Consider the following 13,613-nt stretch of genomic DNA (forward strand, 5'->3'; position numbering starts at 1 on the left):
AGGCCCTGTGATTTTTGACAGATCTTCATTATTACCAGGTATCAGGGCTTTCTTATTTTCTGAGTTTCTGGAATAAAAGACAGGTTTAAAATTCCGTGAGAAATGTAACTACATACTTTTGTAGTTACATTACCACTGCAAGCACCCTACAAAAAGGCAGACTGATTTTATAATACTATTTAAAACATACTTTTAAACTTACATACACTGGTATATGTTCATTTTTGAAAGATTGATAAAAAGAGATCACTAAAAGGAAGATAATAACCTCCTGTAATTCTACCGCACAAAGATAGCTAGTAACATTTTGATTGATTCTTCTAGAGTTTGTGTCTCTCATGAAATGCTTTATTATTTTTAAAGTATTGAAATTTGACTTTCATATTTTCAGCTACTTTCATAATAGGATTAAGATTTTATTTGAATATGTCACTGTGTTGACCTTCTCACTGCTGGTGCAAAAGCAGTGGTTGGTTAACTGCTGGCATCTTGGCATGAATCAAAGCATTGGCACCAAACTTTGCTAGTAGCCATTTTGTTCTTCACCTACTAATGATGTCCTTGGTGAAATTTGAAAATTTACTAATTTTATTAAATCCTAACCTTTGAGTATGTGTCTTTCTAGTATTTTCTTTGATGAAATCGGAGCATACAAAGCACTCCTGCATCCCAAAATGTGATGATTGTCTCCACAAAGAGCACTTGTGCATTTGACATTTTTTCGAAAATGAGGGAAGAAAGCCTGTTCCTTCAGGAAATGGAACTGACAGTATTTGTTGCCAGTAATAAAATGCGAACTTTCATGAGAAAATTAGAATTTGGGAGGTTTCTTTTTGCTACTGAGACCTTAACAGTTTCCTAAATTTAACATAGTGCCACTCTTCCTTGTCATTACTTTTTGTGCATTTTGGAAAATACTTTTTCATAAAAACAAGTTATTTTTACGTGGAATAGATTTTTCCCTCATTTTTGCAGGAATTAGTATTTTTAAAATACTTCAGTTTCAGATTTCTAATGTGATAAATGTTGTAACCTATATAATAAAACTCTTTGGGGCATGCCATAATTCTCGAGACTGGGAAGGGGTTGTGAGGCGTTTGTCTGCTGTCCTAGAGGGTTATAGGGACTTGTAAGTACTGTTAGCGGGGCAGTGGTTAAAGTTGTGTTTCAGGCTGTCTCTCCTTTTGTATACACGTCTGTTTGTGCAATATTTATTCAACATCTACCAGCCAGGCACGTGGTGGGCACTCACTAGAGACGCACTGGTCCTGGCTTTCGCAGAGGGTATATTCTTTAATAGGAGAGAGAAAATTAAATAAGCAGTAATTGTGACATATGACATTATAGGGATGCTACCCAAGAAGGGCAGTTAACTTGGTCTAGAACAAAGAGGGGAGAATGATACCTAAAGAGTAAAAAGTAATTAGGAGGGACAAGCTGTCCAAGCCAAAGAAACAGTATTCTTAATTGTCTAGAGAAGAGAAATCATTTGAGGTTCATGAGGACAGGGACGATGTCTCTCTTAGTCATCATTGAATCTGAGTGCCAAGCAAGGTGTTTGGCTTATAGTAATAACATGTTGCTTAAAAATGATAAGTGATTGACAGGCAGAATTAGAAGAGCCCCAGGGGAACTGAGGGAGAGACTCAGGTAAAAAGAATATTTCATGAAGGAAGGAGGAGTCAGATTCGTCAGCTTTGTTCAGTGTTGCTAAGGTGGTTCATGCAAAAGTTAAGTAAAATTTTTAAATTGCTTTCCAACTTAAAAACTTTGAAAAGTGCATGTTGAGTCCTAACAAACAGTATCTTAAAACTTTCAACATCTCATACAAATTATAGCAGTCTGAAATTAGCACTGGAGTTTATTATACCTGGAAGAGAATATAGTAGTTGATTTCTTTCAGAAGGATTAATTTCTTTTAGAATTAAGAAGCCCCCTTGGCAACAAATCTGCCATATTTTTATTTTATTTTAATGTTAACTTGTTTCCTGGTTACATATTTGAATAAATGGAAAATATGAATGAATTTATAGCCAGTTATGCACTTTAAGTAAAATGAAAATAAGTGAGTAACACGGGGTTTATAATAATTGGTCTTTGGATGAATTTCCTAGTAGCAGTTGATTCTTACTTACGTGTGTAGTAATCATACCTCATTATGATGTAGTAGGGAAGAACTGATAGGAAGAAAACTGAGTCTGAAATTGTTTATTAAGTAAACTTACTGCTTTTGGATATTTAATTTTAAGCGGACTTAATAATTAAAATCCATTTGTTTCAGAATTTTTCCAAGAATATCTTTGCAATTCTTCAATCAGTAAAAGCCAGAGAAGAAGGGCGGGCACCTGAACAGCGACCGGCCCCAAATGCGGCACCTGTGGTAAGAATGTTTTACTGCTTATGTAGTAATTTTAATGAAAGCGATTATTCCGTGTTGTAATTTTGAAAACATCTTAAAGTATTTATTTGCTTCTTTATTGCATAGTTGACATACAATGTTATATTAGTTTCAGGTACACAACATAGTGATTCGACATTTATGTATATTACAAATTGATCAGAACCGTAGGTCTAGTAACCATCTGTTACTATACACAGTTATTGCAGTATTAATGACTGTATTCACCATGCTGTATATTGCATCCCTGTGACTTAATCATTTTGTAATTGGAATTTTGTACCTCTTAATCCCTTTTACGTATTTTGCCCCAACTCCCCACAACCCCTTCGGTGACCACCAGTTTGTTCTCTACATCTGTGAGGTCTGTTTTTGTTTTGTTTGGTTTGTTGATTTGTTTTCTTTTTTAGACTCCACATATAAGTGAAATCTATGAAGCCAGTTTCATAAGGTTCAGCAAAGGAAAAATAATATGCAGATAAAACCTTTTTATATAGAATTTTTGAAAATATGTCAAAATTTGGTGGAGTACTAATGCAGTCTTTGCAAGAAGTAGTAGTTTTATTTGTTCATGAAATCCTTGGTGTTTACCCTTTGAGAGGTAGTGAATTTTTGCCGGTATTTAGACAAACACTTGAGGTGACTTTCTGGCAAGTTTTTAAGTGCCTCTTACTGGTCAGGCAGTTTGCTGACAAGGATACAAGAGGGACAAGAACAAAAGCCCCTTTGAGCCTGTAGTCTAGCAGGACATACAAATGAGTCAGACAGGTAGTGGGGCAGGTGCAGTTATGGTGAAACACAGGGCGCCTATGGTTATGAATTGGTTGACATCTTGAGTAGCAGCTGGCATGAAACTTATGTCAAACAGTTCAGCCATTATCTTCGTGACTGAATATTCTCTGTGTTTCCGTAATCATTAAAATACTTGAAAATTTTAATGTTTGGCATTTCACGATAGAAGTGTATACCTAGTGACGGTCTTGAATGAGTATCTTTTATTTGGAATAATAATAGCGGTAGCATCCTATTGTAACAAAATGAAGCATATTTGTCTTTATGAATACCATGAATTTCCCAGGCAATTTTGGGAATATTCTTTAAATCTCCTTCTTTAGATTATTACAGACTGAGTTTTATATAAAGTATTTGTGAATTAAATTATACATCATTAGATTAGCAAGTTTTTCTAAGTATTTAAAAAAAACACCTTTGTTAACTTCAGTTTTACACTGTACATTGATACATGCGTTTATTGTCATTGTTATTTATTTAATATAAGGATTAATAATTGGAATAATTCAGTTAAAAGGCTCCAAAGTGTCAGCTCAGTAAGCTTTGCATTAAAAGTTTTTTTCGTTAAAGAAAAATAATTCATAACTGGAGGCAGTTTATTAATTTGTGAAGAAATTTAAGTAATTAGAATGAAATTACTAAGTACACCAATTTTATTTCTGCAGTGTCTAAGAATTTTGCTTTGTGCCTTCGTGCACGTTTACTTGGGGTCCTTTGCCTTGTCCCTGCCAGGGATGGTAATTTTCTAGCAGTAAACAGTATCTTGAATATCAGCTTCAGATGATTCCCCACTTTTATCTACTCCTCATTTTTGTCTTATTGGCTCAAATATTGAGAAGAAGAAGGCTTAGAAAACAATACCCTTATTGTGGCTTTTTTATTATGAGTATTAAGTAACAATTTAAACAATATTGACACATAACTCATAATTATTATATTTTTCTACAGGATCCCACGTTGCGTACCAAGCAGCCTATTCCAGCTGCCTACAACAGGTACGACCAGGAAAGATTCAAAGGAAAAGAAGGCAAGTTACTTAATTTTGGTCTTACCCTTACCGTGGCCGTGCTGAACTTGAGAGGCAGCGTGGCCTGGTGTTCGGGGCAGGGGTTGGCAAACTAACGTCTGCAGGCCAAGTCTGTGCCACCACGTACGTGTTTTCGTGAATAAAGTATTGTTGGAACACAGCCGTGCTCATTCATTTTTGTGTTACCTGTGGCTCCTTTAGTGCTGTGACAGCAGTTTGAATTGCGACAGAGATCCTGTGGCCTGCAAAGCCTAAAAATACTGTCCAGCATTTTACAGAATAATTTTGATAAGTTACTTTAAGTGCAGTCTATCTCAGTTTCCTCCTGTGTGTCATTACGATACTAATAGTAGCGTTAATAGTAGTCCCTATCTTTTGGTGTTATTGTGGGGATTAAACTAGTTAATAAAGTCCACAGAATAGTAACTGGTATATATAATAAGCTATCTATAAATATTTACTGCTATTAGCCTTAATTCTGTTTCTGAAAGTTTATTTTAGAGTGGAAATTCTATATATCAAATCATATTTCCCCATTTATAAAGGTATACATTGAGAACTTGGGAAGCATAGATTATAGAGTAGCCATGTGAGGACTTGTTTTGTGATAGCTACACGGCTAATTCAGTAGTGAACCATTTCCACAGCAGTGAGGTGGCTCGTGAGCGTGCGACTGATGTCAGTGTAACTTCTCTTGGGATCTTCATTTATTTTGACTTTATTCATGAAAAAATGAGATAGAGGCAACTAGAAGTTAATCATTTATGATTTTTTTTCCTGCATAATCTGAAATCTCCATTTAAGTTTATTAAAGGGTTTGTTGTCTTTATACAGTGAATTTTGTGTGCTGCTTTCATTTGCTGGATAAAGGCATGTACTGAATCCATGGCGTAGAAAGACAGTAGTGTGTTCTTTTATCCACTGCAATGTTTTTCTTTTGGGATGAATTATATAAAGTAGGGGTTGACAAATTAGAGCCCACAGACCAAATCTGAACCTCCTTGGGCCAAATCAGGCTGTGCTCATTTGTTTACATATGTTGTTCATCCTGCTTCCGCACCACAACTGCAAAATTCAGGAGTCGTGACAGAGACTGTATGGCTTGCAGTGTGTAAAATATTTAATATCTGACCCATCACAGAAAGGTATACTGGGACTCTGTCCTGGAGTCCCTGTCGCTACTTACAACGTTGCTTTTCTATGAATTACATAACATATGCTGATGATTGTGATTTTGGAACACAGCTTTTTATAAGTTAAGGAGGTCTCATGGTATTAGATGCTTTTAGTGGTGCTGTAGTTGAATATTAGGACTAAATAATTTGGGGGTTATAAAGTATTTTATTCAATCTAATTTTTGATATTCCCAACCAACTATATGACCGTTGAACACAGTTGTAGAGATAGATAGTCCTAACCAGCTTCTGCACTTCGGGCTCATTGGTGTGTATTGAATGTATTTTGGAGACCAGTATTCCTTTTAAAGTTTCTAACTTCACAAGTATGTACTTTAACTTTATATCTGTAGTAGATTCTAGGCTTTGTTAGTCTGTTGAACTGTCAGATATAATGTAGATTATTACTTTAGATTTGTTATTTATCATGAAATATGTAAAGTCTAAAGGTAACTTCCCTTTCTTTATAGAAACGGAGGGCTTCAAAATTGACACTATGGGCACCTATCATGGTATGACGCTGAAGTCTGTAACGGTAAGTCACTCTGACTGCAGAGGTTCTTTTGTTCCAGTCATTTTATGTGAGTAGCAGATGTTGAAGGAAATCTTTGTTCTCCAACATTTTCAATTTCATACATTTATCTTTAATGAGCAGTTGAGCTGACAGAGCTGTGGGGTGATTATTTGATTCATGGGTGTCTTTTTTTTTTAAACTGAGTGTAAAGAAAAGCTGTTTTGATTAACTTGCAAGTAGATTGGATGCTACCTGGTTAGAGAATTTAAAGCCAGTGAGGAGTTACGAGGTTCAGTTTGGGAGAGTTCTTTGCCATAATATCTCATGTTATTAAAATGTAACGCTTTACGCTCTAAAAAGACAGATTGCAGTGGTTGATGTCATGCTGCAAGATGCATACTTGACACAGCCAAATACTTGACGTCCATGATTACAAGCCTTCAGCTCACTTTTAGCAAACTTTCTTTTTTATTTTTTAATGTCCTAAAGATGGTTATTTCTAGGTGATCTGACCAAGGCCCGTTTTTTTTTTTAAATAAGTTTCAGTTGTACAACATTGTAATTTAACATCTGTGTACACTACAGAGTGATCACCACCACAAGTCTAGTTACCATACACCATACAGCTGACCCCTTCACCCATTTCACTCACCTCCCAACTGCCTATCCCTTTGGTAACCACTAATCTATGCAATAATCTTTGTTATCTGTGAGTCTTTGTTCGTTTTTTTGTTGTTTTTTTAAATTTCCCCACTGATATTTGTCTTTATATGTATTTTGCTAAAACACACTTATTTTTAAATTGTCATCAGATTTGTTTTTGTATTATTGAAATTGTATGGGGACGCGTTATTCGTTCAACAAGCGCTTATGAGTATTTGTGTCAGACCGTGTTCTGGTTGCTAGGGTTGTTGCTGTGAATAAGCCAGACAGGACTCTTTAGAGAAAGGAGTCAGAGAGGCCTCTCTGAGGAGGTGACAGCTGAGCCAGAGCCTGGTGACGAGCATTCCATGAAAGGCGCACAGGGTCAGGATTGAGGCCCATTCAGCAGCACGCAGGCCAGTGTCTCCAGAGTCGAGTGGGTGAGGGGAAGGTGGTAAAAGGTTAGGTACACCCATTTTATGAGATCTGCCTAGGTCTTACTGACTTCAAAAGGTAACTCATAGCTGTAAGATTTAACTTAAATTCTTAAAGATTTATTTATTGACCTTTTCTTGGGGACAGAACTTGCCTCCTCGCCATTCCCCAAGTGAATTATGGAACTGATGCTGTTACCCTTGTGTAGCCATCAAAATAAGTTTTTTTGTGGTTAACTGTTGCTGCTGTTGGTTTTACTTTTGTCTCATCTAAAATGCCATGAAATTGATTTCATTACTGAGCTTCTGTGCAAGTGGTAAAATCAGTGATAGTTTTTAATAGATGCTTTTTACAGAACAGTTTTTCTGAAATCCAAGGACAGCTTCTTAATTAAACAATGTGCGAATGATAAGGCTCTACTTCCTTATCAAAGTCTTTGTTCCTAAATATACTTAAAAGAGGCGAACAGTTCTATGGTGTGTGATTTTACAGAACTAATCACAAAAAGACATTGTGTAGGAACGCAGCAGAAAGACTAGAAATGGTCAAATTGTTAGTACTTCCAATATTTTAATGCCCAGTTTGAATCTCTGTGCTGCTTGTGACCTGATTCATTTAGCAGTTGTTAGAGAATAATACATTGAGAACTTTGAACCTGAAAGCTTTGAAGTTACTCTGATAATTGTTTATTTTTAGTTGAATCTCAAACTTATCCTTTCAATGTAATGTTTTTTCCTCCTCTTTTTTTCTTTTGAAATTATTACCTGTTTGTGAGCTTGCAAGTTTCACCAACTTTCTACCTTATTCTCCAGTTAAGAATGTTTCTGTTATGAGATCCACCCAGACATAGAAAGCAGTTAAGGGTATGTTAAAGACTTTGTTGCACAGATGTGACTTCCTTTCTAATTTATGTGCAGCTTTGCTACCATTGTTCTTCAGGGTTTTGATATGCCTGGTTGATGTGCATACTTACCAAGATTAGTTTCAATCTGCATTAGGATTGATCTGCATGTCTTTTAAGTTCAGGACACCAGAGTTCTCTTAGATGTTAGACTAAATTAATAAGTCACATTATACAGACTAGAAAATTTTCATACAAATGAGTTTTTTTCTGTATCTGTTACAGAGAAGGAAGGGGTATGTGTTTTGATAATATTTCATAAGAATCATAAGTTATTGAAATCTATAGAAATTAGGGCCCAGGCAGTATATTTTGTAACACTTTATAAAGATAATAATTTGTCGAAGTTTATTATAAGAACAGAAGCTCAGGTATCTTTAAAGTTACAAGTTTGTATAGTATAGCTTTTGAATTGTGCCAAGAAATACAGAGGCACACGACCTTTTGAAGAGTAGCTAGAGGGCTTTCCTGGGTTGGGACACTTCCCCCAAAATGCGTCACTTGGGTTTTATAATGTTTAAGAAATACTGGATTAAGCAGATTTTGTGGTACAGGAATCTCATCGTTTTTAATGTATAAATCTCTTAATTGGAACACAGGAGTATGGACTCTTTTCCAAGCTTGTTTACCCCCCAAGTTTGCCCCTCTCCTCCCTTCTCTTGAGAATACTGCAAAGAACCAGAGTTGCATAGAATCAGTTTAATTGAAGCTATCTTAGGAGTCGTAGTTTGGGAGTAGAAACTACTCTCATTCAGTATGGGGGACATCAGAATATATTTTCATGTATTCCTTCAGTGAAAGGGGCCGTTTTAGACTAAGAAAATGCCACTTGATAATGCTTTTCATTGTATAGTAAATAAAGGAGATGATGAAGACCTTTTTTTGTTAGGGAGCAGCAAGGAACTTATCTGTGGTTCCACCGGAGAGGGAATGAGAAAGATATGATCACAGTTCATTATTATTATTTATAAGGATTTGGAAATCCTTTATCAAGAACTACTCTATTTTAATCTCCCAATCTAGCTTGTTCATGTTCACGTGGAAAGGCCACGTATTCTAGCCCCTGTTTATTCTTTCCTCTCTTCTTACTGAATATCATTGACTCTCAATAACCTTGCTGTCTTCATTTTTGAGGAAACCTTTTGCACTCTGAAATCATACAGATCAAAAGCTTCCCTTTAAGGTCGTTATTTGAAGAGACTCCAACAGACGTCGTAGTTCTTATGATCTCTTTTTTGGGGAACCATTTTTTTGATAGTAAGTAAACTTGGGTGGATTTTCAGTATCTGTGTTAGAGGTCTAATATTATCACTGTCAACTTTCACTTTTGAGAAGGATCCAGAATCTCAATCTCCTCAAAGTTACATTCTTAAGCAGGAATGCATACATCAGTAACCGCCCCATTCCCTGTTCTACAAAGCTTGCTTCGTTCTCATTTGGTGGTCAGGTAACGTGTTCATCTCTGCTTGAAGTGTTACGGGAGTGTGCTAGTTACCAGTGCTCTCTGGAGGTGGGTCTAGAGCCGGGGCCAGGAGAAGATGGAGGTAGCTGATTAAGACTTTCTTACTCAAGACTCTCTTTCCCTTCCCTCCCTCTACTCTTCCTTCAGCAAATATTTGTTGAGTGCTTTTGTATGCCATGTACTATACTAGGTGCAGGGACATCGAAGATGAAGAAAACCAGACATATGCGTATGGGCTTTTTTTAATGGTCTGTTGGAGGAGACAGACATCAGTCAGTCACTCAGACGTGAAATTATGACTGTGCCACGTGTGTGCAGACACATTGTGCCGTGAGAACCTAAAGTTGGAGGATTTTTTGTGGGAGTCGGAACGGTTCATTGAGGAGGTAGTACTTGAAGTAAGATCCAGAGTTTGAGTAGGAGCTGACTTGAAGATTGCAGGAAAGCGCATTTTAGGGAGAGTGAACAGAAGGCAGGAGTAAGTGCCCTGGTGGGAAGAGCATGGCACTTAGAAAGATTCGGAAGGAGACTGGTGATTGTGTGGATTCGAAGGATGCCTCTGGGAAAGTTTCTTCCCAGAGTTAGGTACGGCCTGCCTGTCTGCGCGTGCCAGGGCCTCTCCGCACACTTCTGGGGCCATTCGTTGTGCCAGTCTAAACGTGGCCGCACGCTTACCGTAGTAGTAATTCCAGGGTTTATTTTACTCACCAACACTTAAAGAATCAGAGTATGTCTCGTAAGCAGGCTGGATTTCCTGCTTCCTTTGCGAGGCCTCTGGCGCGACTGGGCGCTGGGCCCACAGTCCAGCGTGGCAGACCCCACGTGCCCTGAGCAGGGCACCTTCCTCACCTGGGACGTGCTCCCCGGGTAGCCTCAGGCCTCGCCACTCCGGTCTTTCATGTCGCCTTCTTCACTTATTTACACCACCTTCTTAGGCCCTATTGTCCTTTCAGTATGAAATCCCTGCTGTAAATAAAGGCAGTGCTAGCTTGTTAAAGAGAAGTCAGTCAGTTGGAAACACAAATTTAAGGCTTTGAAGTCAGTCCTGGCTTTGAATCTCAGCTCTTCCACTCATTCCACCACTAATGAAGTTGAGAAGGTTATGTAACCTTTCTATCAGTGGTCTTGTTTTTATTTTATAATAAAGATATTAGAATTTACATTACAGTATTATTGATGAGTGAAACAGGCACTGTGTAAAGTGCTTATTAACACAAAAAGGACTCAACAGATAAATGATGGCTACTTTTATTATGAATTTGTAATTTTATGTATAATCTCAGCTTGTCATATGTGTAAATATAGGCAACTGTAGCTTCAGTGATGAACTTGATATTACATGTTTAATGATACAATTTTCATTCAAAGCTATGAAGACTAGTTTACTTAAACATTATGAGAACCCTTTTCTTCTCCAGTAACTGGGATATTTTTACTCTAGCTGTGTGTGTTTATCTTACGGTAAAGTTCTTTATCCTTTGAGAGAAAATTGCTACAAAGACATTATCGTTTTAAGTGTGTGACAGCTTAGCTAGTTAGGCTTTTCCATTTACCTGCTAGGGCTCATATATAGGAAGAAACGTCATTTACTTAGATTTAGATTATTTACTTTGATCCAAAAAGTATGTAAGTGTTGAGACTTTAATATATGGTCACAGAATTATAAGTAGGAATATTACTTCTGTAATTTATAATTTGCTGCATTCTACATTTAGATTGGCGTATTATTTTGCTTGAGAATATTATATTACACTTGAAATAATTTTCAGAACTTGTTGCCTCTCTTGCTGTTTCAGGGAACTGGGGTGGTTCTATCCTGTGTCAGCCTGACCAACATACAGGTGTACCCCCTAAAAAAACCAAAACATTGTGTGTTTTCTGTCAGTAACTCGTTATATGTCTTAAGCTTTTGAAAGTCAACTTTATACTTTTACTGTCTGTTACATGAAGTAATACTTAACTGTTAACATATTAGTATTTTGTGCATAGTTTATTTTTTATTATATCTGCATTTTCAGAGACTTCTCTAAGATTTCATCACTAAACTGAATAATGTTGTTTTCTCTGTACTCAGAACTTCCCTTCTATCCCTTTTATAGTAGTTTTCCCCAAGTGATTTTTCCAGATTTTTGGGTTAAAAAAATTTTTTTTATAATGTTGTGCTCGTTGTAGATTTGGCGCATACCTCCATATAAGGGAGACAGAAGAAGAGAGTCTTCTACAATATTATGATTTCTTTGCCTGTTTGTTGCAGCAAATTAGGCATCGGTTTTCTCATCTGAAAAGTGGTATTATAATAACCTCCTCTGAGGTCTTCAGGGTTTGAAATGTGCACAGGTGTACCTCGTTTAGCATTGTTCTTTCAGTGCTGTTTGTAGCACTGAATTAATTGTAGTTATGAACTTTTTATACGGAATAATACAGAGCCCCTGTTCACCCACACATTTTAAAATTAGTTGGGTGGATAAGTGGGGGGAGGGATAAATTGGGAGATTGGAATTGACATGTACATACTACTATATATAAAATAGACAACTAATAAGAACCTGCTGTATAGCACAGGGAACTCTACTCAATACTCCGTAATGGGCTTTATGGGAAAAGAATCTTAAAGAAAGAAAAGAGTAGATATATGTATAGGTATAACTGATTCACTTTGCTGTACACCTGAAACTAACAACATTGTAAATCAATTATACTCCAATAAAAATTTTAAAAAATTAATTAGAAAATAAAAAACAGTTGGGTGGTATGTAGAGTGAACACTTATTTGGGTGGGTATTAATCTCCTTAACATTGATACCTTCTTAAAGGTATTAAAATCTCATTTTACATTAATATTTTGTCAGCATATGATCAGCATTTTGATGCTGATATACTTAGAAAAAATAAATAATAGCACAGATCATGTTAATAATTGTCAGGGAATTTTAATGCCTATAAAGTAAAAGTTATTTTTATAATACTGCTTTTTTATACTGTTACTTTCAGTTTATGTATCTTGTTGAGATTTATTGAAAATCCATTGCACAATGGATGGTGCTTTTGGTGTAAGCCTATACAGTTAAACTCCATTAATTTAGCTTTGCATTTCATTAAAGAGTAATTATCGGTTTATCCAAAATGCCTTAAAATTTTAATAATGCCTGTAACATACCTTTTAAAATTATTCTACCAGTGACCATATATTTAATGCCATGATCACATAATTTCTGAGACTTATTTTGAAAGAAGCATAGACAAAGTTATTCTTGACATGTATGTTAGAAGTAATTTAGAAAACCATTGTATAATTTTTAATAATAATGTTAACATCACTTTGTTTCAAAGTGTTTTAATATTGGTTATTGTGAGAACAGGAGAAAACAGAAGCCAGTTTGGAAATATAATGGTATTTTGTTAATATGACAAAAATTTATACTATGAAATTTCAGCTTGATTATATAAATTCTTTTCACTGTAGTTCCATATGTAATGCTGCAGTTATATACATGACTCAGATGTGCACAAAAGCAAACTTTAATTTTCATTAAATTTAATATTCTCTCTTGGACATACTACAATATAGTCTTTTATTCTAATTTCTATTTACCTTCATCACTACAGCTTTATTCAGTTTTAACAAAATTAGTATCAGTATTGAACATATTTCATCACTTTTAAATTCTAACTTCTCAATGTATTTTTAGACTAACCACTGCTGTTGTTTAACTTAGACATGATTTTATTTTGTATATTTTTCTTCATTATTTTTCTTCATTAATTTGAGGAAGAAAGATTAATATTTAATATCATGACATGATTTGAATCAGTTCGTTCATAATAAAAAAACAGTATATTAATTACATACTGTAATTGGGTATTTAGATATTTTCTTGTTGGGTACTTTTCTGTTGGCTGTTATTGGCTGAGTTTTAGTTTGTTCTATCAATTTCTAGGTCTTCATAAATTGATTTAAATCTTCAATGAATTTCTAATCTTTTGTATAAATCCCACATTCAAATTTTATTTTCTTAGTGTCTTAGAGCTTTTCTCTTAATACTCATTGGATTGTCTAGTTAGTTCATCCCTTCCCCTCCCCTCTGTCCCACACCCTGCCAATCTCATTTGATCTTTAATGCTAAGTTTTGGTTTCTTTTCCAGGTCTTTTTCTTGATGGATGTTTCTTTTAGTTTTGTTCTTCTTGTCTCTCCTGCTTCTCATGTTCCTCTGTGAGTGACTGTTCCCACGTTTATTTTAAATACCTGTTTTTTAAAGACTCTTAGTT

The 13,613-nt window shown here is 35.7% G+C and overlaps 1 protein-coding gene across 1 annotated transcript in view; it reads left to right on the plus strand.

Annotated features, from left to right (window-relative positions):
* Positions 1 to 13,613, plus strand: part of CDC73 (cell division cycle 73) — an 89,634-nt gene that overhangs the window by 15,621 nt on the left and 60,400 nt on the right. The window contains exons 8-10 of the mRNA XM_007191154.3: positions 2,282 to 2,380; positions 4,139 to 4,217; positions 5,863 to 5,927. Of these exons, the coding sequence (XP_007191216.1) occupies positions 2,282 to 2,380; positions 4,139 to 4,217; positions 5,863 to 5,927 (243 nt within the window). The remainder of the gene's footprint in view (positions 1 to 2,281; positions 2,381 to 4,138; positions 4,218 to 5,862; positions 5,928 to 13,613) is intronic.

This window comes from Balaenoptera acutorostrata, chromosome 1 (assembly GCF_949987535.1).
Source record: "Balaenoptera acutorostrata chromosome 1, mBalAcu1.1, whole genome shotgun sequence".
NCBI lineage: Eukaryota > Metazoa > Chordata > Mammalia > Artiodactyla > Balaenopteridae > Balaenoptera > Balaenoptera acutorostrata.